Genomic DNA, 27,521 nt, shown 5'->3' on the forward strand with positions numbered 1-27,521 from the left:
CTTTTATGTTTTGCGGTGGTTTCATTGTTTTAAAGCTACCTTTTGACAGTGTTGTATATAGCATGGAAAAACAGGACATAAATATAATGGAATTTTAAAAAAATGTCACTAGGGTCAAATACGTGAGAAGTTGGCATAATACAAGTTGGACAATGTTAGGAGAATTGCATGAGAAAAATATTTGCCTTTTGCTTTCATCTATGTGTAAATACTTTGGCGATCGTATCTTTGCATAATTGGATTGCGTGTGCTGGCAATATTGTGTTGCATATTTTGCCTCTGTACAAAGGGGGAGTCGTTTGGTTAACCAAGAGATTACAACAGTCCTTTCCATGTAGCTTTTACACTTCTGTCTTCTCTAGTCACTCTTGTTAATCTTTTGGCAGTCGTTTTTGTAAAGCAAAATCTTATATCAATATAGGATCCTGCTGAGATTGCACTAAAGAGGCTTTCTGTCCTCTTTCTCTGGTTAGGGGAACCTCTTATTGCTGTGGGATTTGGAAGAGGTGTCCACGCTGTACAGTGGTACCTCGCGTTAAGTACTTAATTTGTTCTGGAGGTCCGTTCTTAACCTGAAACTGTTCTTAACCTGAAGCACCACTTGCTGCCGCTGCGCCACCGGAGCATGATTTCTGTTCTCATCCTGAAGCAAAGTTCTTAACCCGAGGTACTATTTCTGGGTTAGCGGAGTCTGTAACCTGATGCGTATGTAACCTGAAGAGTATGTAACCTGAGGTACCACTGTAGTAATATGACCACTAAATAGTGACCATATTCATCTGTAATGCTAAAACAAAAACACAGACTAATACAGTAGCCCCCTCCCACAACACAGTTAAAAGGACATAGAATGTTAACCAGCCAAAGGCCTGTTTAAAGAGAAATGTTTTTGCCTGGCATCTAAAAATACATAATGAAGGTGCCAGGCGAGCCTCCTTGGGGAGAGCATTCCACAAACTGGAAAGCCACTGCAGAAAAGGTCTGTTCTTGAGTTGCCGCTCTCTGGACCTCTCCACTCTCATGGAGGAGGCACATGAAGAAGGGCATCAGAGGATGATCACAGGGTCTGGGTCAGTTTATATGAGGAGAGGCTGTCCTTGAGGTATTGCAGTCCTCAGACATTTAAGGCTTTATAGGTCAAAACCAGCACTTTGAATCGGGCCCATAAACTAATTGGCAGCCAATGCAGTTGGGCCAGGATTGGCGCAATATGCTCAAATGGACTTGCCCTCGTGAGCACCCCGGCCACTGAATTCTGCACCAGCTGGACTTTCTGAACAGTCTTCAGAGGCAGCTCCTTGTATAACACATTGCAGTAATCTCTTTGAAACACAGCATTTTGGCGAGGGGGAGGAATGAGTTGTGCATTGGGTAGTGGCATGGTCGTGAGTGTGTGCTGTTTGTGTGGTTTGTATGTGTGTAGCATGTCTCTGTATACATTGACCATGCCAGTCACTGGTATGTGACCCTTAAGAGGGGTGGCCTATGTCAGTTTGGTCACTGGGCTGAAGAAGTTTCACAAGCCCTGACTGATAGGCATCACCGTGCAACCCGGTTATCTAATGCTGTTCTCTGAACCTGCCACCCTAAGTAGGAGTGGAATCATGGTAAAATACTATCCCCAACTCTGGAGATGCTCTAGTCCAGGCTTTCTCAACCTTGGATCCCCAGATGTTGTTGGACTACAACTCCAATCATTCCTAGCCAGGAGGACCAGTGGTCAAGGATGGTGGGAGTTGTAGTCCAACAACATCTGGAGATCCAGGGTTGAGAAAGGCTGCTCTAGTCAGATGCCATGGTCAATGCTATCAAAAGCCACTGAGAGATCAAGCAAGAACAACAGGGTTGTGCTTCCCCTAGATCTCTCCCATAGAAGGTAATCCAAGGCCAATTCTGTCCCCAAACCAGTCCTGGATTAAAATGGGTCCTCCAGGAGGGTCTTTAGCAGGGCCACCAATATCCCCCCAAAATCTAAAGTTGTACAGTGCTTTACCACCAGAAGTGGTATTTGTGACTAAGGGACAATTCTCAACTTTCTCAGAGTCCACGTAAGGGTTTGTAGGAACAGTCACACTACTGCCCCCTTCAAGGCATTAGGCACCACCCCCTGGCTCAAAGAAACATGAACGATTTTCTTCCCACATAATATACGTGGCATTAAAGTGCATGCTTCTAAGCCTTATTTGTACTACAGCATGACTGGACATGCTGTTTGCCCTTGGCACACACTAAGTCGAGTAGTAAGAAGCTAATCTCTTGGAGAGATGCTCTGAAGGATTCTTGTACCTCCTCTTTGGGGTACTGGAGTAATGATCAGGTTTTCTCCAGGGTAACAGCTGCGCGGGTCAGCCTACTATGCTGCAACTTACAAAAAACATTTCTGGTTGAAATCATCCTTTCATACCTTATATAAAAGAATGAAGCCCTGCTTCTGATGATACAGGGATGTATTTTAGTTATTGCCAGAATGAGAGAGTATGAAAACCCTTTCCTGTCTTGACAGAACATCAACTAAGACCATACTAAGACACAGAATGGCAGTGTCCAAGGGAAGTCCCATCATATTGGTAGTTTTGTGAATTTTATGTCCCCCTCCCTTTAATTTCATTATTCAATAAGTGCAAAAACCAAGCAATATGCAAATCACCAGCAGTGAATGTCAGGGTGCAGACTGGTCATTGTTCACCATCTTATATGGGTATATTAGCTTCACTTGACAATGCTAGCATATACAGACTAAGTGTTTGTGTGCTGTGAAATATCGGCATAGCTTCTCATAAAACTTTCTTCACTTCAGAAATAAGTCAGTGGGCCATGTCTTATAAAGAAGGGTGTTAGGCCTCCCCTGGCCCATTCATCTGAGTGCTGTCTTTGATAACTTTCCCTGCCTTAAAGTAGGGTGTCACAACTATGCATGGAACTTTCATAATGCAAGCCTATTAATAAATAAAGGACACAGTTGTAAGAACTGAATGTACAGTTGCTTCCCTCAGGCCAAAACAATGCATTGCAGTAAAGCAGAAAAATAGCCCTGCGCACAGTCCCTCGTGTGCAGATTGATAGTACATAAGCAGTGTGCAGGGGACTCTTCTTGTTCTCCTAAAAGAACTAGTAGCTCTTGAAGGCTTGGAGGTGATGATAATAGATCTACTGTTGAGGCGGAGGTTGTAGCCATGAAGATGATTAAGTTCTTATACAGTGGAATCTCGGGTTGCGAACATGATCCATGGAGGATGCACATTCGCAACCCGCAGTGTTCGCAACCTGCGTCTGTGCACGTGCGGGTTGCGATTCGGTGCTTCTGCGCATGTGCAAAGCGTGACCGCCGAAACCTGGAAGTAACCTGTTCCGGTACTTCCGGGTTTCGGTGGTCCGCAACCAGAAAAAACGCAACCTGAAGCGTCTGTAACCCGAGGTATGACTGTATATGTTTAAGACTATTCTGTTGTATTTCACATATAGGTTGGAACATTCTTAAACAAAATCATCTCATTTTGTAGCTTATTCATTGACGCCTTAAACTCTATGCATCTTGTGCCATAGGAAAAAATGTGCTTCTTAGAAAATCTTAGTGAAAGCAAGGACTTCAAGTGTGGAGACATTTCAGTTTTTTATAGATCACTTTTATTTTGTGTTTGGCATTCATGGTGAAGAGTCCCTTGATATCCTTTTTATGACATGCTGTAACTTCTTAGAAGAACCTTGGCAGATTTCCCATAGCATTGTTTTCTTTCACAATTTAGAAGACACAGCACAGGATGTCTTTCTGTCAAGTCAAGTTGCTTTCTTGAGACATTTCATCCAGGCTGTTCCTTTTCTGTGCTTTCTGTGCTGGCAGAGAAATGAATATTTGAGTAGCTGCAATAGTTCATATACAGCTACCCTGTTGTGACTGTCCTTCCATGGTTGGACTGAAAATTAGTGTGCATTCTGATTGCCTGATTGAGCTTTTCACAAGAATCTGTCTGGTGATGAAATGCGTGGTGTAAACATGCCTAGTGAAACAACTGAAGAAAAACTTTGCTCCTGCTGCAGCTCGTTTTTACTGTGTATTGGTTGTAGTCAAGTGATTGTTTGGGCTGTTAGGAGTCCAGTGGATCCTGGCTTTTTTGTTTAATTTACTGGCATGGTTAAAGGAATTAAAATCATACATGGCTCCAAGTAGCAGTGAGCTACATGGTAGCAATCCATGACAGAAAGTGTGCATCTACAGAAACTACTCACTGGCTGCAATCATGCAGCATATTACAGAAAAGAGCTTGCAGGGTCATATCCAGATTACCCATGGGATTCCGGACAATATCAACTTTCCTGTAGCAAGAAGCGAGCGAGTCCTCTTTGCTGTAGAGGTAAGTTTGAATTACCCTCACTGACTGAGTAAATCCTATATAGGAATGATGCAAGGGTAATAGCAGGAATCTAAAGGGCCATGTGTAACCTCCTGGGCAGGGCTTTCTAGCCTTCTGCCTTTAGCATTTAGGATTTTGGATAGCTCAGTTGGTTAAAGCATGGTCTGATAACGCCAAGGTTGCAGGTTTGATTCCTGTATGGGACAGCTGCATACAGTATTCCTGCATTGCGGGGAGTTGGAATAGATGATCCTCATGGACCTTTCCAACTCTACAGTTCTGTGATTCTATTACCTTTGTGTCCCTCAAAAGCTACCCTGAATGTCAGAATACCTTCTCAAGCAGATTTCCATGAAGTGTAAAAGCCAACCATTCTGCTGACGTTGTTGGATGCTAGCCAAAATATTTAGGTGCTATAACTCACATGTGGGCAACTTGCCGATTGCAAGTTGGAACCTTTCAGAATGCCCTATGTTGGTGCCGGAGTTACTCCCACTGCAAAATTCCTAATGCAAATCATGCTGTCCTCTCCCAGCTCAACAAATAGGAGTGTGTGTTTTTTGGTGAGGAGAACTGGGTGGGAACTGTCCTTTCATGTAAATTGTGCTCTCCTCACATCTACTGACGGTAGTGTGGGTGTAAATGGATGTGTGTAACTGTGATGGGGTGGCTGTGTATGTGTGAATAAGCATAATTGTGATGGGGTATGTGTGGCCTTTTCTCACCCCATCTGCAGGCACACAGCTACTGGCCACCTAGTTATCTTTGGAGAGAAATAGCATGCTCCACAGCCTTTGTGCTTGGAGGGATTACTAGTGCTGCTTCTATCCTCCCCTTTTCATTTGGCAAGTAAACAAAGTGGCTTACAAAAGTTTTTAAATATGCAATAAAATATACACTGTATGCAAAATCTAAAAAATGAAATCATATAGTTTAAAACCAATTAACCAGATTAAGAACCAGAGATACTTGAAAACTAAATCAAACAGTAGAAGCACGCTGAAATCAGAGGTCTTCAGCCACCTTGAAAATGTGTGTCCAGTGTATGGAGAATGTTTAGAAGTTCCAGGTACTTCTACTTCAGTGCTCTCCACAATTCCTTTCTATTTTGTCACAAGCTGAATAAACTGTGGAAAGTAAGCGCCACAAACAGTTTTGCATTCAAGATAATGATACACAGTGCTATCTGGTGAAATCCAGTTTGGGCTCTGAGAATTATCAACACTCATTGTGGTTGGATCTAGACTTCTGTTTGTGGAAGGACCGAGCTCCAGCAGAGGGTACCGCTGAAGGGAAGGGGGAGCAGAGAAAGTGATTTTTGGGCATATTCTTTTGCAGTTCCACACTGTTAGAGGGGTCTTACAACTCTCCCGAGTATGATTACCAGATGTCTCCGGTTCCCGGGGACAGCCCCCGGATTTACCAATCTATCCCCAGACAAAATCCATCCGCTGAATGTCCCCAGATTTAATGTAATGTCCCCGGATTAATCATATTCCTGGGGACTTCCAGACCCTCCCCAGAGCCCAAAGCAATCATTCGCTACCACTCCAGACAGGGTCTTCTCGGGAGCTGGAGGTGCAGCTGGGCTTTGCTGCAACTCTCCTGCCTTTCAGCTGACGCACAAAAAGAAACCTCCCTCTCCATCAGCTCTGCAAACAGCCCTGATCCTCCTGCTTGCTTGCTTGAGCAGGAGAGGCAAGGCTGCTCTTTGGAAGGGCAGAGCTGAGGTGCAGGGAAGAAGCCTCCCTGCATGACATCTCTGCAAGCTACCCTGTCTCTCCTGCTTGCTCATGAGGAAGAAGGAGCACCTTTTCATGCCTTTAAAGCCCCCTTTGCTGCATTCTGCCTGCTTGTGAGCTGAGCTACCAAGCCGGCAGAAAGCAGGATGCTGCCTTAAGCCTTCCCTTCGCTCTCCCAGACAGAGGCTGTTGCTCCAAAGTTAAGGGTGGTGGTGGAGGAGGAAATTGTCTTGCTTCTTTTGCTCCATTCTTCATGTTTGTGAGCTACATTGGACTGCCTTCCCTCCCCTCTCTCTGTGTTATTGTCTGTCTCCCCATTTTTCCCTCTTCCCAATTCTCCCTTTGTCTTTTCACACATTTGGTTCCCCAACCCTATATATCATTATGTGCTGCTGCTTCATTTTTCTTCCCTTGCACCCACCCCCACTAGCAAAAAATAAAAGGGGAGGAATGTTTTATGTTTATTTGGGGGGTGTTTATGTTGATTCCCCCTAAACAGCTTTCCTGTTCCCTTCTTATTAAAAAATGAACCTTAAAAATTAAAATGAACCTTTAAAAAAATTAAAAGAGACTACCTCTACTTGCTTGCCTCCCTCTCCTTCCCTTTGATAAAAAGGGAGAGATTGGGGGGCTGGGGGGGTACCTTCTGTGTCACAATAGGTGTAAATGAAGCAGGGAAGCCTTATGTTCTTTTAAGTTGTGGCTGCTCTTGTTGAGTTACCTCCATTGCAGGGGGTTGGCCTAGATGCCCCTCAGAGGTCCTTTCCAAATTTGTGATTCTGTGATCATCCCACAGTCATTTTCTCAAACTTCACTGGTGCCTGTGCAGGAGATGCCTGTGCGGGCAGGGCAGCAGCAGGAGGAAGGGGTTTATGCTAACACTTACTCCTGAGTAAGCCTGTAGGGGATTGTAGTGCAAGGACGGAGAGGGAGGGAGTGGAATCACAGCTAACCCTCCAAGAAAACAGGCCGGGACCCAGAGGAAGGCAGCACAACAGAGGAGACCACAGAAGAGAAGATATTACTTCTTAATTTTTAAAAAATAACTTTACACACACACTATTTATTTGTTTGTTTGTTTGTTTGTTTGTTTAAAGTGTCCCTGGATTCATTGAAAAAAATCTAGTAACCTTACTCCTGAGTAGCTTTTCCGTGGACAGGGGGAATGAGTGCCTCCCCACCTCTTAACAGAGGAGTCTCATGGATGGAGTTCTGCCAACCCATATTTGTTCATTTCACTGGTGCCGGCTTGCGCCTGCATTTCATAAAAGTTATTGCTGTCATCTTTGTCTATTCCTGGATTTTTATCTCATGGATCCAAGTAACTGACATCTGGGATCTCCTTAATGACAAGAATATTAAGGACTGTTTTTAAAAGACCAGTTTGAAAGCTCATGGTCCAATGGTGGGTACACGTTGTGGGTTAGATCTAGTTGTTCATTAGGGTTCCGAAAAGAAGTAATGGTCAGGCCTTTTCCTTGGCTACAACAATGAAGCAAGGGCATAAAATCCAAGTCCCTGTAGACATTACTGTCTTTTTTAAGGGCAAACTATTCACTGTGGTGTAAACCACTGAGCCTGGACTTGCCGATTGGAAGGTCAGCGGTTCAAATCCCCGCAATGGGGCGAACTCCCATTGTTTGGTCCCTGCTCCTGCCAACCTAGCAGTTCGAAAGCACGTCAAAGTGCCAGTAGATAAATAGGTACTGCCACGGCGGGAAGGTAAACGGCGTTTCCGTGCGCTTAGTCATGCTGGCCACATGATCCAGAAAAACTGCGGACAAACGTCGGCTCCCTCGGCCAGTAAAGCGAGATGAGCGCCGCAACCCCAGAGTCATTCGCGACTGGACTTAACTGTCAGGGGTCCTTTACCTTTTTTAAAAAAATTTGGAGATAATGAGAAACCTTAATTGTTTGAAAGACAAGTACAACTGTTGCAAATGGAGTCAAATTCCAAAAGGGTAACTCTGTTGGTCTGTCGCAACAAAAACAAAATCTGCCGGAACCTTAAACACTAACATGTGTTTGTGGTCTGTCTTTCCATAGGACAAAGCCCACTGTTAGATCCATAAGTGGTAATTTAAGGGGCCTGGTATATAGCAAGTTATGGCAAGTTCAGAGGGGAGAAGGGGGAAATGTGTGCATTAAAATGAAAGGTCAAAGAGTCAGTAGAAGTTGGTATGTCACAGTATCCAGGAGAGCAGAAATGGATAATTCAACCAGTGTGGCGACATCCACTCATAACTAACAGCCACTGGTGATGAAAAGATGTAGCATGGTCACCAGTGGACACCTACAGAAGGGGACCTTTCTTTAATGAGTAAGCTGTTCTTAGGATTTGTACAGTCCATCAAATGGCTAGATCACTGCAGCAAATATTGTCCCTCTGTAAGGTATTTACTCACAACTGATCTTGCTATATCTGTTCATGACTAGTGGGAAACATGGATCTTGTAATAATTTTATTGGGTTCCATGCAACCTGTACCATGCACAGGAGTGACACATCCACCACTATCTCTTCTGTTTTTTGTCCTAGCTTTGTTAAAACAATGGTCACACATTTCCCCCCTACTTTTCTTGGGCTCTGGTCCGGAAAATAAGTATGCTGCAATAAATTTGTTACATCTTTGAGAAGACCCTCTGTGGCAGGAATAGTCAAGATGATGCCCTCCATATATTATTTGTCTTCAGTTCTCAACATCACTCACCATTGGTCATGCTGGCTGTGGCTGTTGTGAGTTGTAGTCCTGTAACATTTAGAGAGCACCACACCTTTGCACTAAGGATTGTGTGAACATGGGTGTTTGCAATTGAGCAGGGCTTGCAGAAGATGTAAGTGAAATTCTAAAAATACCATTGAGAGCTCACAAAAGTTGTACCAAATGTAACGGCAAGGATTCCTGTATATAATATTCTTCCAGACTATAGTTGACCAATTCAGGTTAGCAAAAGACGAATCTTGCATCTCAGAGAAAGCTGCTTTTTTCACAAAATCACAAGGGACTATTGGAGCGGCTATGTACTTTGTCCTACATTTTCCATAGTTGCCATAAGATCTTGGCAATGGCAATAAAATGAAAGCTCATACTAGTAACAACTAGTTCAGCTGTCGCCCTTTGATCCACAAAGGTCTAGTTTTAACATGCAACACAATTGAATGAGTGCTCATCTGTTGGTAGAGGCATTATTTTTATTTATTAAAAACATTTATAGGCTGCCCTTTGTGAATGCAGATACAAGGATGGGGTACAGAACACAAAATAAAAACCAACTAATCAAATTTATAAAATAGACAAGACATAGTAAAATACACCATCAAAGAAATAAAGCAACAAATAGTTCTGCAACTGTAGAGACCCTAAGCTTATCTTGTGACACCCTCCCCCCATTAAAAGAGTTTCCTAAAATTCTGTTACTGCTCAACCTGAGAGTGCTTTGTAAGTTATCTCTCTGGATTCTCCAATATGGTGCTGTCACATCTCCTTAAGTCTTCCTCAAGAACTTTGGCCTCCACTGAGTATCTGAGTTTGGAACTTTATCGTCTTAGGTTCAGATTACAATACTTGTTTCTAAGCCTCCTGTGACAAAAGGGAACCCCTTGAATTAGAAGTTTGAAAGTTTGTTTTTTAAAATGAACCTATGCGCAATTTGGGAACAAACTCTGTATTTTTGTGTTTTGGTTTTTATTTAAATTTGACCTTTCAGGTTGAACATATTTCCAAGGTGGCTTACAAAAAGCATTTTTTAAAAAGTCCACCACCACTAACAAGGCGGTAGTCCGGTTTTATTCGGAGCAGATCAATTGAAAATCATTGTACCTACCTTAGTCATGTTCATTAATTTCGATGGTTCTGCCCTGAGTAAAACTTAGATGAATACCACCCACTGACCAAACAATATTAGAAGTCATCAGGATCATTACCACAAGGCATTTGGGGTTGGAGAAGGTCTTCTCACAGGACAACAGATTAGCCTTGAGGGTGGCCCAACTAGAGTAGGTCATGATGAGGTGGCCTTTTCCTGCTGTGTCTTCTTTCCTATAATACCACAGGACAGTGTAAGAGCAAGAGAGATACAAAGCAAAGGTCACACTGCTAAAGATCTGCGTGCCTTGGCATGGTTATCTGGCTAAATGAGGAACTGAAAATAGTATATACTGAAAATGCAATGGTTCTTCATTGACAAAGTCTTTGGGAATAGCACTGTACAAGTTGAAATTAGCGGACATTCAATCTTTGGGGGTTGGGTCTGAAGTCCAGGAACCTCTCCCTGCCTCCATTTTCAAATCTTTGAAATGCTCTGTTAGGCTGACCCTGTGTTTTGTCCTTTGACAGCCATCTAATTCCTATCTGCATGATCACAGTAAGTGCTCTATAATGGTGTGCCCATATGGGGTGACTGAAAATAGAATCTAAATAAGAAGATGTTGAGCTATAAATTCTATTTTTTATACATTTTGCTGTGATTAATGCCCTCTCTCCCAGGAGACCCAAACTGTGGCTCCATTTGTAACTTGCGTATGTCTGCTGCTTCTCTGTATGTGTCTATGACTAAATTTTATTATAGCATGTGTGTTAAGATTCCATACCAGAACAGCATGGAGAGCCTTCCTCTGCTATTATGACTTTGGTGATTTGCCTCTTCCCAAGCATGACTTTGGCCAGCATTTCAACCACTTCCTTGTACTTCTCAGAGTGCAAGCAAGAGAAAGTAGTGTTAGAAGTATTCTTCATTGGATAGCATTCTAGAATTTGTATATTTGAGCCCTATGTTTTTCAAGTGGTGTTTTTTTTAAAAAAAATCATTTTTATTGATTTTCCAATAAAAAACATCCAATTAAATATCCAGTCATAATACTTCAATTAAGTGGTGTTCTGATGAAACCTGGACTTCCTCACTGAGAAGAAGATAATAATGGCATACAAGCTTGCCCACTAGAAGTTATCTTCCCCTGTGATGTGCAGCGATCGGGATATGTGCATTGGTGTCCTTTAAAATGCACTGTTATTTCACACAGGACCATGATGAGTATTGGTAAAGCTGGCAAGGGCTGCTTCTGAGCAAGATGTGCAGGCTAAAACACACTCCAGATTTTTCTGCAGCTGACAGAGAGTTTAAGGCATATGTTTGAGGGTTGCTCAGCAGGTGTTGAAGTGTAAAATATTTCCTGAATTTACATTCTTACAAATGGATTTGGGAATAAGTCCCATTGAATTCAATAGGAATGTTTCCAAATTTTACCTTTTACAAAAATGGAGAAGACCCAAAAATGGCTGAAAACTTATTTGTAATAGGGAGTGGCCATACGCAAAATGGGAAAATGTCCGAAAGCAAGTGCTAAAATGCTATTTTGGTTATAAGGTGTTTAAATATTAAGGGTGGAATCCAGTTGGTGCTCTTGTGCTCTCAGAAGGGCTTTTGATTCAGTGGACCCATCTGCTAAGGGAGGAAGGCAGTTTTTGCTAGTGCCCCTGCAGCCCCCCAAATTGGGTTTTCTATTAGCAGAGGCTTTTGCTGGATCAGAAGCCTTTCTGGGGGAACACCTAAGCAATAATTGGCTGCCTGTTTGCAGGATGCTCTCCGCAGGGAAGCTTGCCTGGCACCATCATTATATATCTTTAGGCACCAGGCAAAAACATCTCTATAACCAGGTCTTTAACTGTCTGTGAGCTTTTAGAAATGGGTGGGATGTATTAATGTAAAATGGTTTTAATGTTTCTGTGGGGGGCTTGGTTGTAAATCATTTTGGGTTGCCTTGGGCAAGATAAAGTGACTAACAAATTTTAACAACAGGAACAACGATGACTGGATTGCACCCTGAGCTATTAGTAAATATACTGCTTAAACAAACAAGTGTGATACTTCTTTAAGAATGTAATGCTTTTTTTTTAAAAAAAGTTTCCTATCACTGCCTTTTAAAATTGTGGTGAATTGGAAAAGGGTTTTAGTAATGTTTAGAAGGACTTTTGAGAGCCACATTTGTGGTAATAAGTACATTTTCTTATTTGCTTTAAGCAAACTAATTATCCATCTTTTTGTAAGAGTGTCTCCAACACTGAATAACAGCCGCAGTTGCTTTAAATCTCGAATTGTTTTGGCATTCATGTGTGTGCTCTCCCATCCAATTCCCTCAAAGTCTTCCCTGTGTGAGTAAAAGAGCTTCCTCTGTGTGGAGCACAGAAGAAAGAGGAATTTTTCTGCGGGATTGGAAGCCCTGGAGAATTCACAATGATCAGCCAGAGTTTCTGGCAGCTCAAGACTCATGCTGAACTGACCAGCCAGAGGGGATTTGGGCAAAGAAAAGGAGACAAATTTAAAGATAGGAGTTGTTCAAATGAATTGTACCCTAACCTAACTCAAGCATGACATAGATACTAGCGTGGACAAAAGATAGCAAGATGTTCACACACACAAAGCGAGACAGTGTGAAACATCCCACATCTAGCCTACTGTATATAAATATCAAATTCACAGTGTTAGGAACTGCCTGGAAACACCCTCATTTAGCTTGACACTGACTCTAGGCTTTCCCTATTCTGTTGCACCCTTGCCATAATTTAAAAGAATGGTGGTGGGGAGAATACCGTATTTTTCGCCCCATAAGACGCACCGGCCCATAAGACGCACCTAGATTTTTGGGGGGGAAATAAAGGAAAAAAAATTTATTTCCCCCCCAGGTGCGCTGCGCTACACCAGGAGCTTGGGGCGTGCGGAGCTCAGCGCGCCCCAAGCTTCTGCGTGCCGGCAAGCAGTCCGCTAGCCCTGGGAGAGCCGCGGGGCTCTCCCAGGGCTAGCGGATCGCTGCGCTATACCAGGAGCTTGGGGCGTGCTGAGCTCAGTGCGCCCCAAGCTTCTAGGTGCGCGCAAGCAGTCCGCTGCCGCCCCAAGCCTGGCGCACCCGGCAGGAGGTCCCACCGGGTGCGCCAGGCTTGGGGCGGCAGCGGACTGCTTGCGTGCACCTAGAAGCTAGCAGTCCGCTGCCGCCCCAAGCCTGGCGCACCCGGTGGGACCTCCTGCCGGGTGCGCCAGGCTTGGGGCGGCAGCGGACTGCTTGCGCGCACCTAGAAGCTAGCAGTCCGCTGCCGCCCCAAGCCTGGCGCACCCGGTGGGACCTCCTGCCGGGTGCGCCAGGCTTGGGGCGGCAGCGGACTGCTAGCTTCTAGGTGCGCGCAAGCAGTCCGCTGCCGCCCCAAGCCTCGCGCACCCCCTGCCGGGTGGCCAGGCTTGGGGCGGCAGCGGACTGCTTGCGCGCACCTAGAAGCTAGCAGTCCGCTGCCGCCCCAAGCCTGGCGCACCCGGTGGGACCTCCTGCGGGTGCGCCAGGCTTGGGGCGGCAGCGGACTGCTAGCTTCTAGGTGTGCGCAAGCAGTCCGCTGCCGCCCCAAGCCTGGCGCACCTGGCAGGAGGTCCCACCGGGTGCGCCAGGCTTGGGGCGGCAGCGGACTGCTTGCGCGCACCTAGAAGCTAGCAGTCCGCTGCCGCCCCAAGCCTGGCGCACCCGGTGGGACCTCCTGCCGGGTGCGCCAGGCTTGGGGCGGCAGCGGACTGCTAGCTTCTAGGTGCGCGCAAGCAGTCCGCTGCCGCCCCAAGCCTCGCGCACCCGGTGGGACCTCCTGCGGGTGCGCCAGGCTTGGGGCGGCAGCGGACTGCTAGCTTCTAGGTGCGCGCAAGCAGTCCGCTGCCGCCCCAAGCCTCGCGCACCCCCTGCCGGGGTGGGACCTCCTGCGGGTGCGCCAGGCTTGGGGCGGCAGCGGACTGCTAGCTTCTAGGTGCGCGCAAGCAGTCCGCTGCCGCCCCAAGCCTCGCGCACCCCCTGCCGGGTGCGCCAGGCTTGGGGCGGCAGCGGACTGCTTGCGCGCACCTAGAAGCTAGCAGTCCGCTGCCGCCCCAAGCCTCGCGCACCCGGTGGGACCTCCTGTCGGGTGCGCGAGGCTTGCAGACACTCGCCCGAAGCAGGGGGAGCCCTCCCGAGGGCTCCCCGTGCTTCGGGCGACAGGCTGCCGCCCCAAGCCTGGCGCACCCGCAGGAGGTCCCACCGGGTGCGCCAGGCTTGGGGCGGCAGCGGACTGCTTGCGCGCACCTAGAAGCTAGCAGTCCGCTGCCGCCCCAAGCCTGGCGCACCCGGTGGGACCTCCTGCGGGTGCGCCAGGCTTGGGGCGGCAGCGGACTGCTAGCTTCTAGGTGCGCGCAAGCAGTCCGCTGCCGCCCCAAGCCTCGCGCACCCCCTGCCGGGTGCGCGAGGCTTGGGGCGGCAGCGGACTGCTTGCGCGCACCTAGAAGCTAGCAGTCCGCTGCCGCCCCAAGCCTGGCGCACCCGGTGGGACCTCCTGCCGGGTGCGCCAGGCTTGGGGCGGCAGCGGACTGCTAGCTTCTAGGTGCGCGCAAGCAGTCCGCTGCCGCCCCAAGCCCCGCGCACCCCCTGCCGGGTGCGCCAGGCTTGGGGCGGCAGCGGACTGCTTGCGCGCACCTAGAAGCTAGAAGTCCGCTGCCGCCCCAAGCCTCGCGCACCCGGTGGGACCTCCTGCCGGGTGCGCGAGGCTTGCAGACACTCGCCCGAAGCAGGGGGAGCCCTCCCGAGGGCTCCCCGTGCTTCGGGCGACAGGCTGCCGCCCCAAGCCTCGCGCACCCGGTGGGACCTCCTGCCGAGGGCGCGAGGCTTGCAGGCATTCGCCCCATAAGACGCACCCCCGATTTCCTCTTCATTTTTGGAGAGGAAAAAGTGCGTCTTATGGGGCGAAAAATACGGTACCTGAAGCAAGCAGCAGAAGAAACTGGGTGCTAGCATGTCCTGTTGTGTACAGTTTTATAAACATGTTACCCACTTGGTTAAACAGGCGGCAGTTTCCTCTTCTCACCCCTTCCTGTGTAGTTCTCACCTGTCCCAAATGTCTGGATTGATGTAAAGGCAAGCTGATGAATTTAGCAGCCACCCATCAGATAGGGAGAACAAAGGGAGGAATGTCACACTTTCCGTTTTTCCATCAGCACAAACATTTCAGCTCACTACATGCATGGATCCCTCCTCTCCTCCCCCCACATGCTGTTCTGGGGGTTTGTCTGATCTTCCCCAAGCCAGTTTGTGGGTGGGTGGAAGAATGGAAAGCCGCATTGTGCGGGTTTCTATTAATAGGGCCCAAATTGTAATGATCAAAGTGTGCCATCCTTTTTTAAAAGTTGTGGAATGATTCAACATTAATCAACCTTAGCCTTGAGCATTAGACTACATGGATTTTGAAAGTATTGTAAGATATAGTGTGAAGAGTTGGGCAACATTCTTTTCTGTTAACATTGCAATTCAGAAGGATTTCTCTGTGAAAATAATACTATTTCTTGACACTAATTTTTATTTCAAAATGGCAGTTGTATAGTAACTGTGTTGTAAACCGATTTACACTTAACTTTGAATGATTAATTCCTGAAGATGTATTGAGACCACATATCTAGATTTCAATTAAGGAAACAATGGCAAGGGCTCCAAGCATCACACAGCTGCTAGTATATGGAAGTGAGCTTTAGGCTTGCTTTTCTTAAGCAGCAGTCATCCGTTCCCCCCCGTCCCCCCCTCCCGCTCATCCATATTACATGCCATGAGACGATCTTCAAAACAGTTTGAGATACGGGTGTGTATATCAGATCTTTAAAATTAAGTTTGCAGCATTCCAGGTATTTAATTCCTAGTTGTTGCTTTTTGTAGAGCAAAGCAGGTTTGGAAGGACAATTCTGTACTGTGCTTACACTTACCTGCACATGCCTCTTTCCCCACTTGCTTTTTCCTCACCTCATTCATGGGGTTTTAGAAACATATCGGCAGTGCAAGGAGAGGGGTGGTTGCAGTGGGTGAAAAAGGTTTACTCTCTGTGCTTCTCTGCTGAAAATGCAATGCTCCGGAAGCTATTTTATGCATCTCTGTGTTTAACATGTCATTTGGCCCTTATTATTAATGCTTTATAATCCAGAAATGTAATGGTGTACATTTCACACCCACCTATCGGCTCTTCTTATTTCTTATTTTTATTTTTAAAAAGAAAGTGTATGTGAGTATGGTTGATATCCAGTGATATCTGTCCACTTGTTCAGTGACAACCCACTTGTGCAAATGGGACTTCCTGTTTCTTTTCCCCTACAGTCCTGTGTGCCCCCAAAATCTGTGACAGAGGGTCCCCCAACCCTCCAGGGCAGTTGGGGGCTGCAGGTGGGAGGGGAGAGAAAAGAGAAGTTCCTTTGCGTGAGCAGATGCCTGCCCATGCTACATTGGCTCTCACCCTTTGACCAGAATGTGCCATTTATGGTGATGATCTGTCAGGAAATAAAACTCAGTGTATCAGAGACTGCTTGAAAATCTCTGCGTATAATCTGTTTTGGGAATGGAAAATAGAAGCAGCATAAAGACACGTCTTGGGCAGAGCGCGGTAGAAGGATGCATGTGAGCAGGGGGGAAGGCTAGGATAAAAATGTAATAAGAAAAATTATTCTTAAAAGAAGTGAAATGTTAAACATCACTTAGGTGCTTCATTCTCCTTCCTTTAAAAATGTGCTAAAGTACGGAGATAATAATAATAAATTTTATTTACCGTATTTTTCGCACCATAGGATGCACCGGACAATAGGACACACTTTGTTTTAGAGGGGGGAGAATAAGAAAAAAAAATTCTCCCCCTCTCTGCCCAGCGCCCCTTCAGTGAAGCGGCAAGAGGCGCTGCACAGAGAGGGGGAGAACTTTCCCCCTCTTGTTTTCCCGCTCTAAAACAAGGTGCCGTTCAGGCGGCTACCTTGGAAGCCTGGAGAGCGAGAGGGGTCGGTGTGCACTGACCCCTCTTGTTCTCCAGGCTTCAGGTTCCTTTCGACCTGCTCTTTGGGGCTGGTGGGGGGAAGCCCACCACCAGCCCCAAAGAGCAGGTCAGGGAGCAGCGGAAAGGCTCCTGCCATAGCCGCGCGTCACCTCTCCAGCCGGGAGAGGGTCGCGGGGCTATGGCGTCTTTGCTCCATAGGACGCACACACATTTCCCCTTCATTTTTGAAGGGGAAAAAGTGCGTCCTATAGAGCGAAAAATACGGTATATCCCGCCCTCCCCAGCCGAAGCCGGACTCAGGGCGGCTAACAACAATAAAACAGTACAAAAGTACAGCATAAACAACACTCTAAAATCATTCATTATAAAATTAATTATATGAGTTTTAAAGCTATAGTCTCTGAGATAGAAATAGAAAAGGGTTCAAAAAAACCAAACCCACCCAACACCTTTCCCCTGGAGTGTTGTCCTGTGATGGCAAGAAGTTGGTGAGCAGGCTAATGTAGTTTCTGACTTCTTGAAATTTTGAGGGATCCAAGGTCAATGCAGCATTGCTAACACAGCCACTATTAAGCGGTTCTTATAAAGAAAGAAAAGCTTGTTGTTGATGACTGCATCTGGTAAGTAGTAACTATGATTGTTAATAAAGCAATATAAAAATATGCTAATAAGTAATATAGCTATGTTAGTGTTCATGAATGCTTTTTGTGTTTCAGGAGATCAGCTGTTTCCAGGTTGGAATCCACCTCACATTTAGGAATATGTGGAGCGCAACGAAACTGTGATCTTCAGTTTGAGAATCTTAATTGGAACATCAGAGTATAAAAACACAACAAACCGAAGAAATTCATATATTACTGCTGTTAACAAATTAGCCTTGATAGACAGAAAATTCTTTGCTTGTAATAATCTGACTTAAGTAAAAAATTGTTGTAAAAACAAAGGCTCCTGGTTTTTCTTTCATTTGTGTAGGACTAGAAGAATACATGCATTTTCATTTAATATATGACTGATAAATCATGCTTTGAGTAAGCATGATAGCTAAAAGCATTTGGAAATAACAAAATTAGCAGAAGTAATGCTTGGTACCTATTTAGAAGTGTACTTGTTTGCGTAAGACCTCTAAAAGATTTGATGAATACAATACAGACATTTAGTAGCAAATTTGCATAGGCCCAACCCTTTAACAATTTAATGAGCACAGGAGGGCATCAGAGTTTTAGCATCAGAGTCTGACAAAGTCTAGGTTAAGGGGGAGGCATGCTGTACCGTGTTCCTGTCTGTGAAATAAGCTAACAGCCGGGCCAGAGGTTATCCCCAGAGGAAGATACAATTTAGGGAGCCAATCAGAAAAGACCCTCAAATTTTGAAGGGAAAAGGTCAGAGTAGATAAAAGGCTGTTGTCTGAATGGGCTAGCGGGAAAAGAAAGGAAGGAAGAAAAACTAAACTCAGGGTTGACCTGGACTTGGAGGAATTAGAAGCAATATATCTGTGTATGTTGCTTAGTCTTAGCTTAATAAAACTTTATAATTAGTTTAACTTGCTTGATCTGTCATAGCTTGCTTTAGTTTGGGTTGACTCCAGAAATGCATGTCTTCAAATATGGTAGTAGGATATCTGCTGGGGCTACACTTTAATGTTTTACCACAGAATCCTCACAGATGATAAAATTGACTAATGGAACTTGAAGGGAGATGATGTCTGAACCAAATTATAGAGAACAAGTTTGGATTTGGATATCCATGGGGGGGGGGGATACTGGTTTTGTTGCTAATTTAAATAGAATATTATTGGAGTCACTTGTGAATACCACTTGGGATGGAAATTACAAATCTATCTAGGGAGTGAGTAGGAAATTGAATCAAGAAAAACAAATTATATCTGCTAGGCACCTTTTTATCTTTGCTGTCATGGGACATATGCAGATCTCCCGTAAATAGATGTTAAACACGCCCATCTTGGGAGCTTTTCTTAAAACGACTCTCTTGCCTTTATTCCATGGAACTAATATTTGAAGGGCTGTCATATATGGTAAGACCCAGTTTTGTACCATCAGATATGATAGGACTCCCCCCCCCCCCGTAGCCCTTCATGCACACATCCCATCTGCTCTGGCAGGTCTGCCAACCCACTGGAGTTTATAACAGAACTCTGGAGTGATCGTTCCTTTGTGTTTTGTCAAAAGAAGGTGCCGGTTTTGTTTCTTCCTGTTTTTCGGTAAAGAGCAATGTGTTAGTGCCAGAAGCATTTCCTGTATTGTAAAATGGTGCTAGATATGTGTCCGTCACCTTTTCATCATAATTATATCGATGACAGGTTAAAAGTGTAGAGAGGCGGGTATTTTACTTTCTTCTAGTCATCCTTTGAAGGAACCGACTGTTCTGATTACAGGATATTTCTTTCGTTTTAATAAACTTGAGTACCACATATCAGCTGAACATTAAATCCTCTTATGTAGGCCATCACAAGTTTTCAGTGCTTAATATTTCATAAGTTGATTCTAATTGGCAAAGTGTCACCTGTTTGCTTTCATCATAAGACGAGCTCTCCTGAGAATCTCTTGAGATGTAACCTACCTTTTCTGACAAAGCTTTTAAAGGGAGACGTGTTTTAAGATATTGCTTAAGCCTTGTGTTCAGCCTGCAAGTCAAGCATCAAGCTTGCCAATGAAATAAATATGCATCCGAGACTTAAGAGACATGTAAGGAAAAAGTAATTATTATTTTTTAAGCCCTAAGATTTTCTGCACTACCACACACCATTTAGGATCAGGTATGGGGTAATAATAATAATAATAATTTTATTATTTATACCCCACCCATCTGACTGGGTTTCCCCAGGCGCTCTGAGCAACTCCCAACAGAGGACTAAAAACAGAATAAAACATCAAATATTAAAAAGTCCTCTAAACAGGGCTGCCTTCAGATGTCTTCTAGAAGTCAGTTGTTTATTTCCTTGACATCTGAAGGAAGGGCGTTCCACAGGGCAGGTGCCACTACTGAGAAGGCCCTCTGCCTGATTCCCTGTAACCTCACTTCTCACAGGGAGGAAACCACCAGAAGGCCCTCGGTGCTGGACCTCATATGACTGGGTAGCAGTCATATCAGCACAACATAGCTCAGTCAGGGTTGTGGGTTCAAGGTGAAAGATTCCTTCAGGGGTTGGACTAGATGACCCTTACAGTCCCTTCCAACTCCAAAAATCTCTACTAAAACATGCTGTTACATGTCTGTGCCACAGTGACATGGCAGGCAAACTAGACAAGCAGTGGCTTCTTTAGGATCAGAGTGTAAATGTCTTTACCATTAAATTTGCTTTATTAAGTCCAGCCTGTATTTGTAGCATATGGCTAAAACTTAGTTTGATCATCTCCATTTTGTAGAGTTAACGTGTGAGATTTTTGCTCTGTCAGCTTATAGCAGTATAGAATCAATGTATCTGAAATGCAAGTCACCTTTTCCTTGTTTGTTTTCATTCATTTCCAACATTTCAGGTGTTTAAATCAGCCACATGACTTTCCCCAATAAAGTCCCTCTTCAGGTTTGTTTGTTTTTTGTTACGTTTGGCATGTAAATTCCCCTTTCTCTTTTTGATTTTAATAGGGACACCTTGTGATTGGTGGTAAAGAAGTGACTCTGGAATACAGCCAGTCGCCTGAATTCTGGCACTGCAGGCGTGTGAGTATATGGAAAGAGAACGGCAAGTTATTTCAGAAAGAGCATTGAGAATTAGACCACAGATACAGTGCGTTGAATGCTATCCTGTTGGTGTGCTACTTTCTGGGGGGGGGAGAAAATAAATGTGATTTTTTTGGATGTGGAATCTTCCTAAGCCCACATGGGATGGTGCTGCCAGGGTTTCCCCATTGGCAGGGGAGGGAATGTGCACAAAACTAGATGCTTTCTGAGTTGAGAATTCTTCCTCGAATTAAATGAGGCTTTTGTGAATTGGCGTCTAGTATAAAAATCCCAGAGGTATTTCCCCCGTTTATTTGCTTTATTTATCTGTTTATTTCATAAAATTTATACACTGCTTGACTGTAAGAAGAAAAAAAAAACAACCCCTCAAAGTGGTTTACAACTTTGGTAAACAGTAAAATAAAGAAAAAATTATAACCCTACTTTAAAACATACAAAAGTTGAAATCCTAAAACAGATTAAAATTACCTCAACTTCCTAAGTATCTGGGTAGGCTTATCTAAACAGCAGTGTTTTCAGTATGCGCAAAAAAGGAACCTGCACTACTGCAAAATGTTTTGTAATATATAGGGCTGCTGTAAACAATGAAGAAAATAAGCTTCACAGGTAGCTTGATCAAGAGCAGGTTTTATTACAAGGAAATTCCAATGAAGTACATAAGACTTGGATATTGCCAATGAGGAGTGATGATAATCAACAGCTTTGAGATTTTGTTCCATTGAACTCAAGACCTCTTCATGACATAGGCTCTGGTGCTGCTTGCCTAAGGCCTAAACTACACTATGAGCAGATGCATGGGAGCTTCCTGCTTGCGTCACTCCAATAACGTGTAATTTGGGGGCCAGGGGGAGCATCATGTGTCATTCTGTAAGTATCCTTCCTCTCCCCCACCTGCCCCAATTCATTTAGCTGCCGCTTTCAAGGGTTGGGTAAACAGTAACATGACAAAACATCATGCTTTTTATCTGCACAATACCATGGAGATTGGGGCAGATGGGGCTCAACAACCTGGGAAGAAGAACCTCATCAGTCTAGGAGAAGGAAAACTCTGGTCTCAAACCTCTGCTCTCTTGCGGAATATCTTTGGGACAAGAAAAGGCTTAGGAGTGAACCCTACACAAATCCGGAATGGAGCCCTAAGACGTTTGGATAGCGCCTTGTATGCCTCCTTCCGGGAACTCCTACAGCCAAGCTGGTGCCAAACATATTGCTCTGCTTCCCTTTGGACCACATCAGCGAGGTCTTGTCATCGGGGCAGCCCAGGACCACCATATGTATTGCCTAATGCAGTGGTTTCACTTCATCCCTAGAGGCGCACTCCATTGTCTCTCAAAACAGACAGATGCCACCAACCCTGGAGATGTAGGTGGTAGCACACACACACACATTTTGATGCAACTTTCAGCTTATGCTTTAATAAAGCAATGGTGCAACTTTCAGTTTATGCTTTAGTAAAGCAATGGCATTTGTATAAGAGCCAGGAAGTATATTGGATGGAGAAAAATATTTTAAGTGTCTTTCCCTCATGCTGTGCCTCTTTCATTGCAGTGTAAAGTGTCCACAGTAGGGTATCGGTCATCCTGTTATTACTGCAGACTCCCAAGAGATGGTGAGCCTATTTTTGTTTAATTGACATTTAAATAAACAAATAGTAGTGTGAATACTAAGTGAATAAAAAACTGAGATGCACGTGGCCCTCCAGATGTTGTAGACAGCAACTCCCATTGGCACCAACAACATCTGGAGGGCTGTAGGTTCCTCAACTATGATGTTCTAGCAAATATTGCCAGCATTATTTGTAGAGTTATTGTGTTCCTTTCTGCAGATGGTTAACTTAAAACTAGTCAAGCACTCTCCTTGACAGAGAGATTGGTTCGGACTTGGAACAGTCTAAGTTTGTATGAGTTGCAATACTTTTTTTTTTTTTGCTTGAAAGTGCAGTGTTTCATCCAAAGTCTCTCTCTTCAGTAATGCTATGTTGGCAGGCTGGCACTACCAAAGAGAGAGGAAGGGAAGAAATTACCTCCCAAGCTGTTAAAGGCTAATGATGGAGATTTAGAGGAACAAGTGGTGCTACTCATGTTTATGCTGATCCTTGTATCTGGTTTGTTAGTGTGATCCTGTCTATCACTGGTGTAGATCACAAACAAGTCTATAATATGTAGGCGGCTAAGCTGAAAACAGTTTTCACTAGTACATATAAGGGACTAAAAGAACAGTTTTAATACAGTGGTTACTGCAGACAGGGCTTCACTTGTTTTACTTTTTGCTAGTAACAGAAGAAAAGATTGAAAAGGGGGAGGAAGAGTTATCTGAGGAACCAACACCAGAGGAAGAACCTCTTAAGGACCCTGCTCCCCCACAGGAACCTTCTCCTCAGAAACCTCCTTCTGAGCAGGGAAGTCAACCTCAGGAACCTGAACCCAAGAAGGATGAAAGTAGGGAACAATGGCCTTCGCAAGAAAAGAAAAGGGACTCTGAAATGTACCCACCTCGGAGGGAGAACCAAGAACATGGTTCAAGAAGAGAATCCATGGAAACCAAACATCAGGAGGATGAGAGTAAAAGTAAGTAGATTATACTTGCAACCATTTGGTCTCACTGACTGAGTTCATAATGGACACTTGATTAACTTGCAAAAAGAGGCTTGAATTGAAGCTTGCAGTTTAGAATTCTCTTTGTGTTCTGTAGCATTATTGATTCTAGCACTGAGTAGTCTTCAAGTCAGCTGAGCCTAATACCAGGAGCTTTTGACACAGGATGACAGAAAAGATGAAGTACATTTCTCTTCCTGAAGTAATATTTCACTTTCTCCTTGTAACTTTGTAACAGCAATTATGCTAAAACGCATCCCTCGCTTCACTCCGCCGGAAGTGATTGTAGGACTTCTGGCACCCTACGTCCGCTTGTCTACTTCAAGTGTGCGTGTCATGAAGAACAAAGCCGGTCGGATGGGCTACACCTATGGCTTCATTGAACTGGACTCTCATGCTGTATGTTGTCATTCACCACCCACCACCGCACAGTATAGTATTGACAATTCTATGGTAGACATACACTTTTGCAAACAGTGTCACCCGTCCTGTAGCTCCCCCCCATGTGATTCACGGGGAAGGAGAGGAAGAACAATTCTGTCAAATCTGGAGCAACACTGGATGTTTTCCTGTGCCTTTATCTTCTTACGTGACGGAGCCCCTTTCTGGCTTGTGTTTTTGTGTATAATGTTTAGTTACAATATTGGAACTTCTTCTTCTGCCTTCTCTGTCCAAGGCTAGCCAGCAGTGGTTGATAGTTAATGCATTAAGAGGATGCTCTTCCTCCTGATGTGGCCATAAAGCTTCCACTTTATAGTTTCTTAAGCACAGCTCAGTGTTGTCTCCAAACACAAAACTGTGGTTAACCTTAACTATGGTTTACAAAAACAAGCCAGCTTCATAAATCATAGTTTGAAGCTGACTTGCTTTAGAAAACCATGGTAGAGAGTACCTGTTTTGTTTCATTTCACCTGTAATTCTGAGCTATAGTTAGTCAAGCTTCTGAACTCCTTGTGGCTATGTGTCATAGTCTGGGTTTGAGCTTTTTCTTCAGGGCATAAAGGCTGGGCCAAGAGAAAGAGTATGCCTCGGATCAACTGGTGTCAGAGGGAACTGGTGACCAAGAGGAGGAAAGTGAGAGCTCCTTTGGGGACGGGTGGGACTCACTTGGACTTAGGGCCGCTAGAGGAACTTGATGGGTGGGGGTATAAATAATAAAATTATTATTATTGTGACAACTTATTTCTGGCTTAGTGGCTCAAACTTGTCCCCCCCCCCCCCACGCCCAACTGGATTCTTGTCTCCACAGGAAGCAGTCCGCATAGTGAAGGTTTTACAAGATCTGGATCCCCCAATCAGCATAGATGGCCGTGCTGTGGATGTAAACCTAGCCACCGGAAAGAGGAGGTAATAGAAACCTCACTAAAAATACACAATTTTGTGTTATCAACATATGCTTTTACACCAGGCACCAAAACATTCAGATTGTTGCTTGACTATACATTTGAGGGAAGTTTTGCAGAGGACTTTTTTTTACAAAACAAAACAAAACAAAACAGTAGCATTATGACTATATGCAGTCATCCTTGTTAAGATGGCTGTGCTATTGAACTCAGCTCATAGTTCCTTTGCAACAATGTGGTGATATCACATCTAAGCCATTTGGAAGGTAGCTGTCAGAGCTGCTTGAAGATCCTAGCTCACGGAGGATCACGCTAGCCAGCGATCATTAAGTAAAAGTCTTTATTGAATTACAGTTTCCATTCTCACGCTGCTGCGCGCAACTCTACGTCTAGTAGCTAGGTCGGCGAAGCTCCGTCTGAGTCTCCGCCCCGTGTGCACCAACTTAATATCCTAGCCTTGCTCCACCTTTTCCGCCTGACTGTCCTCCTCTGGGTCCCTCTACCCCCCGGGGCTTCTTCCTTCCGGGATTCTTCTGACGCTGACCCGGACCCTCCTGCCTCCTTGCGCCGGGCTTTAGGACCTGGTTCCCTTTCGGGGCTGCTTACTGCGCCGCCTTCCTCTGCATTTGAACTTGGCGCGCGCGCCCAACCTTCCACTTTCCTCTTAACCGTTTCTTCGCTCCCCGATGGAGGTGTGGCCACTCCTGACTCATGCCCTCCCTCCTGTGGTGAGCTGCCAGCGCTTCCCCCCTGGCTCCCTTCCTCTTCCCTGCTTCCTGGCGGTGACGCTGGTCCCGATTTCCAGCTGCTCCCCCCTGAGTCCCCTCTGGCTCTATCTTCCTGGGGTGCCCCCCTAGACTCCCCCCTTGCCCTGGCCACTGGTGCTCCTTTCTGTGAATCCTCTGATTCACTGGAAAGACTAGGAGATCTCGGGTCGTCGTCATCACTCATCTTTTCTTCTGCCTCCTCCCCTTCGCTCTCTGTTTCCTCCCTTGCCCGTGCCTCTGCTCCTAAACCCCTGACAGTAGCCATAGTGAACATGAGCAACAGCCGACTGAGCTATAAAGCCAAGCTTCTTGTTGACCAAATTGCCCACTGAAACTAGTAACGTTAGAGTGAAGCAAAAGTAACACTTGCCATGCATGTAGCATCTTCAGAAAACTTAAATTGGTATTAATTCAGATGTTCTCTTTCTGTTGCTAGAAACGAATATGGAGACCATGGTGATGTTCCACGCTATAGCCAGGTATGGTTGTAGTACAATCTGTGATGGCACTCTGAGGGAATTGACTCCTGCCTCTCAGCTATGCGAACACTGAGGGATTGAAGAGTTTGATTTATGAGTGTTTGCTGGCATTCTTAACTGTTCTATAGAAGCTGCCACTAGGGAAATTACCTGTATTTTCCAGTATTGGTTCAGATTACTGCCCTTCCAATCTTCCTCCATGATGAGCAGGAGAAAGTCATCTCTTCTGTAGGCATTTCGGTAATACACATCTGATCTGACTTAGCGCCTTTTGATGTCAATAGAGGACCACATACTGGCTTTCCTGAGTTTCACACTTAGGTCAGAGAAGCATACATAGGTGCCTTTTATTGCATGACAACCCAGTACATGCAGATTAGTCTGGAGTACTTTAAATTGTGGGGAAATGCCCACCAGGTGTTCTGCTTTCTTGGTTTGGGTTTTTAAATGCCTTTTCTGTATTAGGGCAAGCGGGGCACAGGTGACAGGAGAGGCGCTGACTCACAGAAGCGAAGATCAGAGTGTAAGACTCAACTTCATTTTCTTGTTACTGTGTTCTTCTGGTCACTTTCTACTTGTGAAAGCTCAGTGTCCTTATTCCCTTTTTAAAAATGTTCCTTATATAGGGTTATATCCAACAAAGCACTGATGTGAATGTTCCATCAGTATAGATTTCTACTTGTGCAACAGAACATTCTTCCCTCCTCTTCCCCCTGTGCACCCCCTAAATCTATTCTAGGGGTTTCCCCAAACATCTGGAGCAGATTGGGGGCAGGGGGAAGTCTAGTTGTGAAAATGGAAATCCTTGCGCTGACAAGATGTTTTGGTTGAATTCTGCCCATAGGATTGTTGACATTTTCAATAACAATTAGAAGTTTTTGCAAATGCACCTTTCAAAGCTGAGTATGCTTTATAACAAAACATTTACACCAGCCTTAAATTTCCTGTTCTTGGATTTTGTATGGGACATCAGAGATTTTTCAGTAGAAATAAGTGTTGATCCTATGTTTGACTTTCATTCCGACTGCAAAATCTTGTAAGAACTTTTTCTGACTTGAAAAATTCAGCCAAATTGAGTGTAGAACCGTAAGGCTTCCCTGCGCTAAATGTGGCTTGCCTGTGAGCCATATCTGGCTTACCAAGTCATAGGAAGTAGACATTGGTCCCCATCAATCCTGATGGGATCAGGAGATCAAGCTATCTATCCTTTAGAGAGAAATTGGGAGATAGAATCCCTCTGCTTGTTCTTTAGAGATCTACTCCAAAAGGTAGCCAGAGGAATCTTTTGTCTCTGATCTCAGCACTATGTACCATAGCACTGATATTGAAGATTAAGCCTAGTCTTTAAGATGAAAAGCCAGCATTTTCCCTCTCCTTTAGCACTGGAGTGGGGAGTGCTGTGAGTACTGGTTTTGTGTATGTGGTTCTGCATGTGTTTTTATTTATTTATTTATTTATTTATTTATTTATTTATTTATATTATCCTGGCAACCCTTTTGGAATCTTCCCCCTCGAACACCAGAATGTCTTGGGCCATCTCTGTTTTTATTTAAATAATGTTTGACATCTTCAGAAGTATATGTTTGTCCTTACTTCTTTTTTCCCCTCAGCTTCTTCCGATGTGTCCACATTCATTTATGATCCAGACACTGGAAACTATTTTGACCCCATTACAGGGGTATACTATGATCCCAATACTCAGGTGAGGGCATGTGCATGTGTGTGCTCACTTTGCCATTTCAGTGCCAGGAAAAAA

The 27,521-nt window shown here is 44.8% G+C and overlaps 1 protein-coding gene and 1 long non-coding RNA gene across 12 annotated transcripts in view; both read left to right on the forward strand.

The window, feature by feature from the left end:
* The window catches only part of RBM6 (RNA binding motif protein 6), a 56,615-nt gene that overhangs the window by 22,721 nt on the left and 6,373 nt on the right, over nucleotides 1-27,521 (forward strand). For 6 of the 11 annotated variants that reach the window (XM_083488652.1, XM_083488653.1, XM_083488658.1 and 3 more), the window contains exons 7-14: nucleotides 20,487-20,561; nucleotides 22,131-22,191; nucleotides 22,856-23,149; nucleotides 23,415-23,575; nucleotides 24,426-24,523; nucleotides 25,723-25,765; nucleotides 26,231-26,288; nucleotides 27,376-27,467. In XM_083488652.1, the coding sequence (XP_083344778.1) occupies nucleotides 20,487-20,561; nucleotides 22,131-22,191; nucleotides 22,856-23,149; nucleotides 23,415-23,575; nucleotides 24,426-24,523; nucleotides 25,723-25,765; nucleotides 26,231-26,288; nucleotides 27,376-27,467 (882 nt within the window). The remainder of the gene's footprint in view (nucleotides 1-20,486; nucleotides 20,562-22,130; nucleotides 22,192-22,855; nucleotides 23,150-23,414; nucleotides 23,576-24,425; nucleotides 24,524-25,722; nucleotides 25,766-26,230; nucleotides 26,289-27,375; nucleotides 27,468-27,521) is intronic. The other 5 variants (XM_083488654.1, XM_083488651.1, XM_083488650.1 and 2 more) reach the window with 1 other exon arrangement.
* LOC310700022 lies at nucleotides 604-17,826 on the forward strand. Its single transcript, XR_014522365.1, has 2 exons — nucleotides 604-10,455; nucleotides 17,600-17,826. It is a non-coding gene; the product is annotated as an uncharacterized lncRNA (long non-coding RNA).

Source organism: Podarcis liolepis (genome assembly GCF_965112155.1).
Source record: "Podarcis liolepis genome assembly, chromosome: 2".
Lineage (NCBI taxonomy): Eukaryota > Metazoa > Chordata > Lepidosauria > Squamata > Lacertidae > Podarcis > Podarcis liolepis.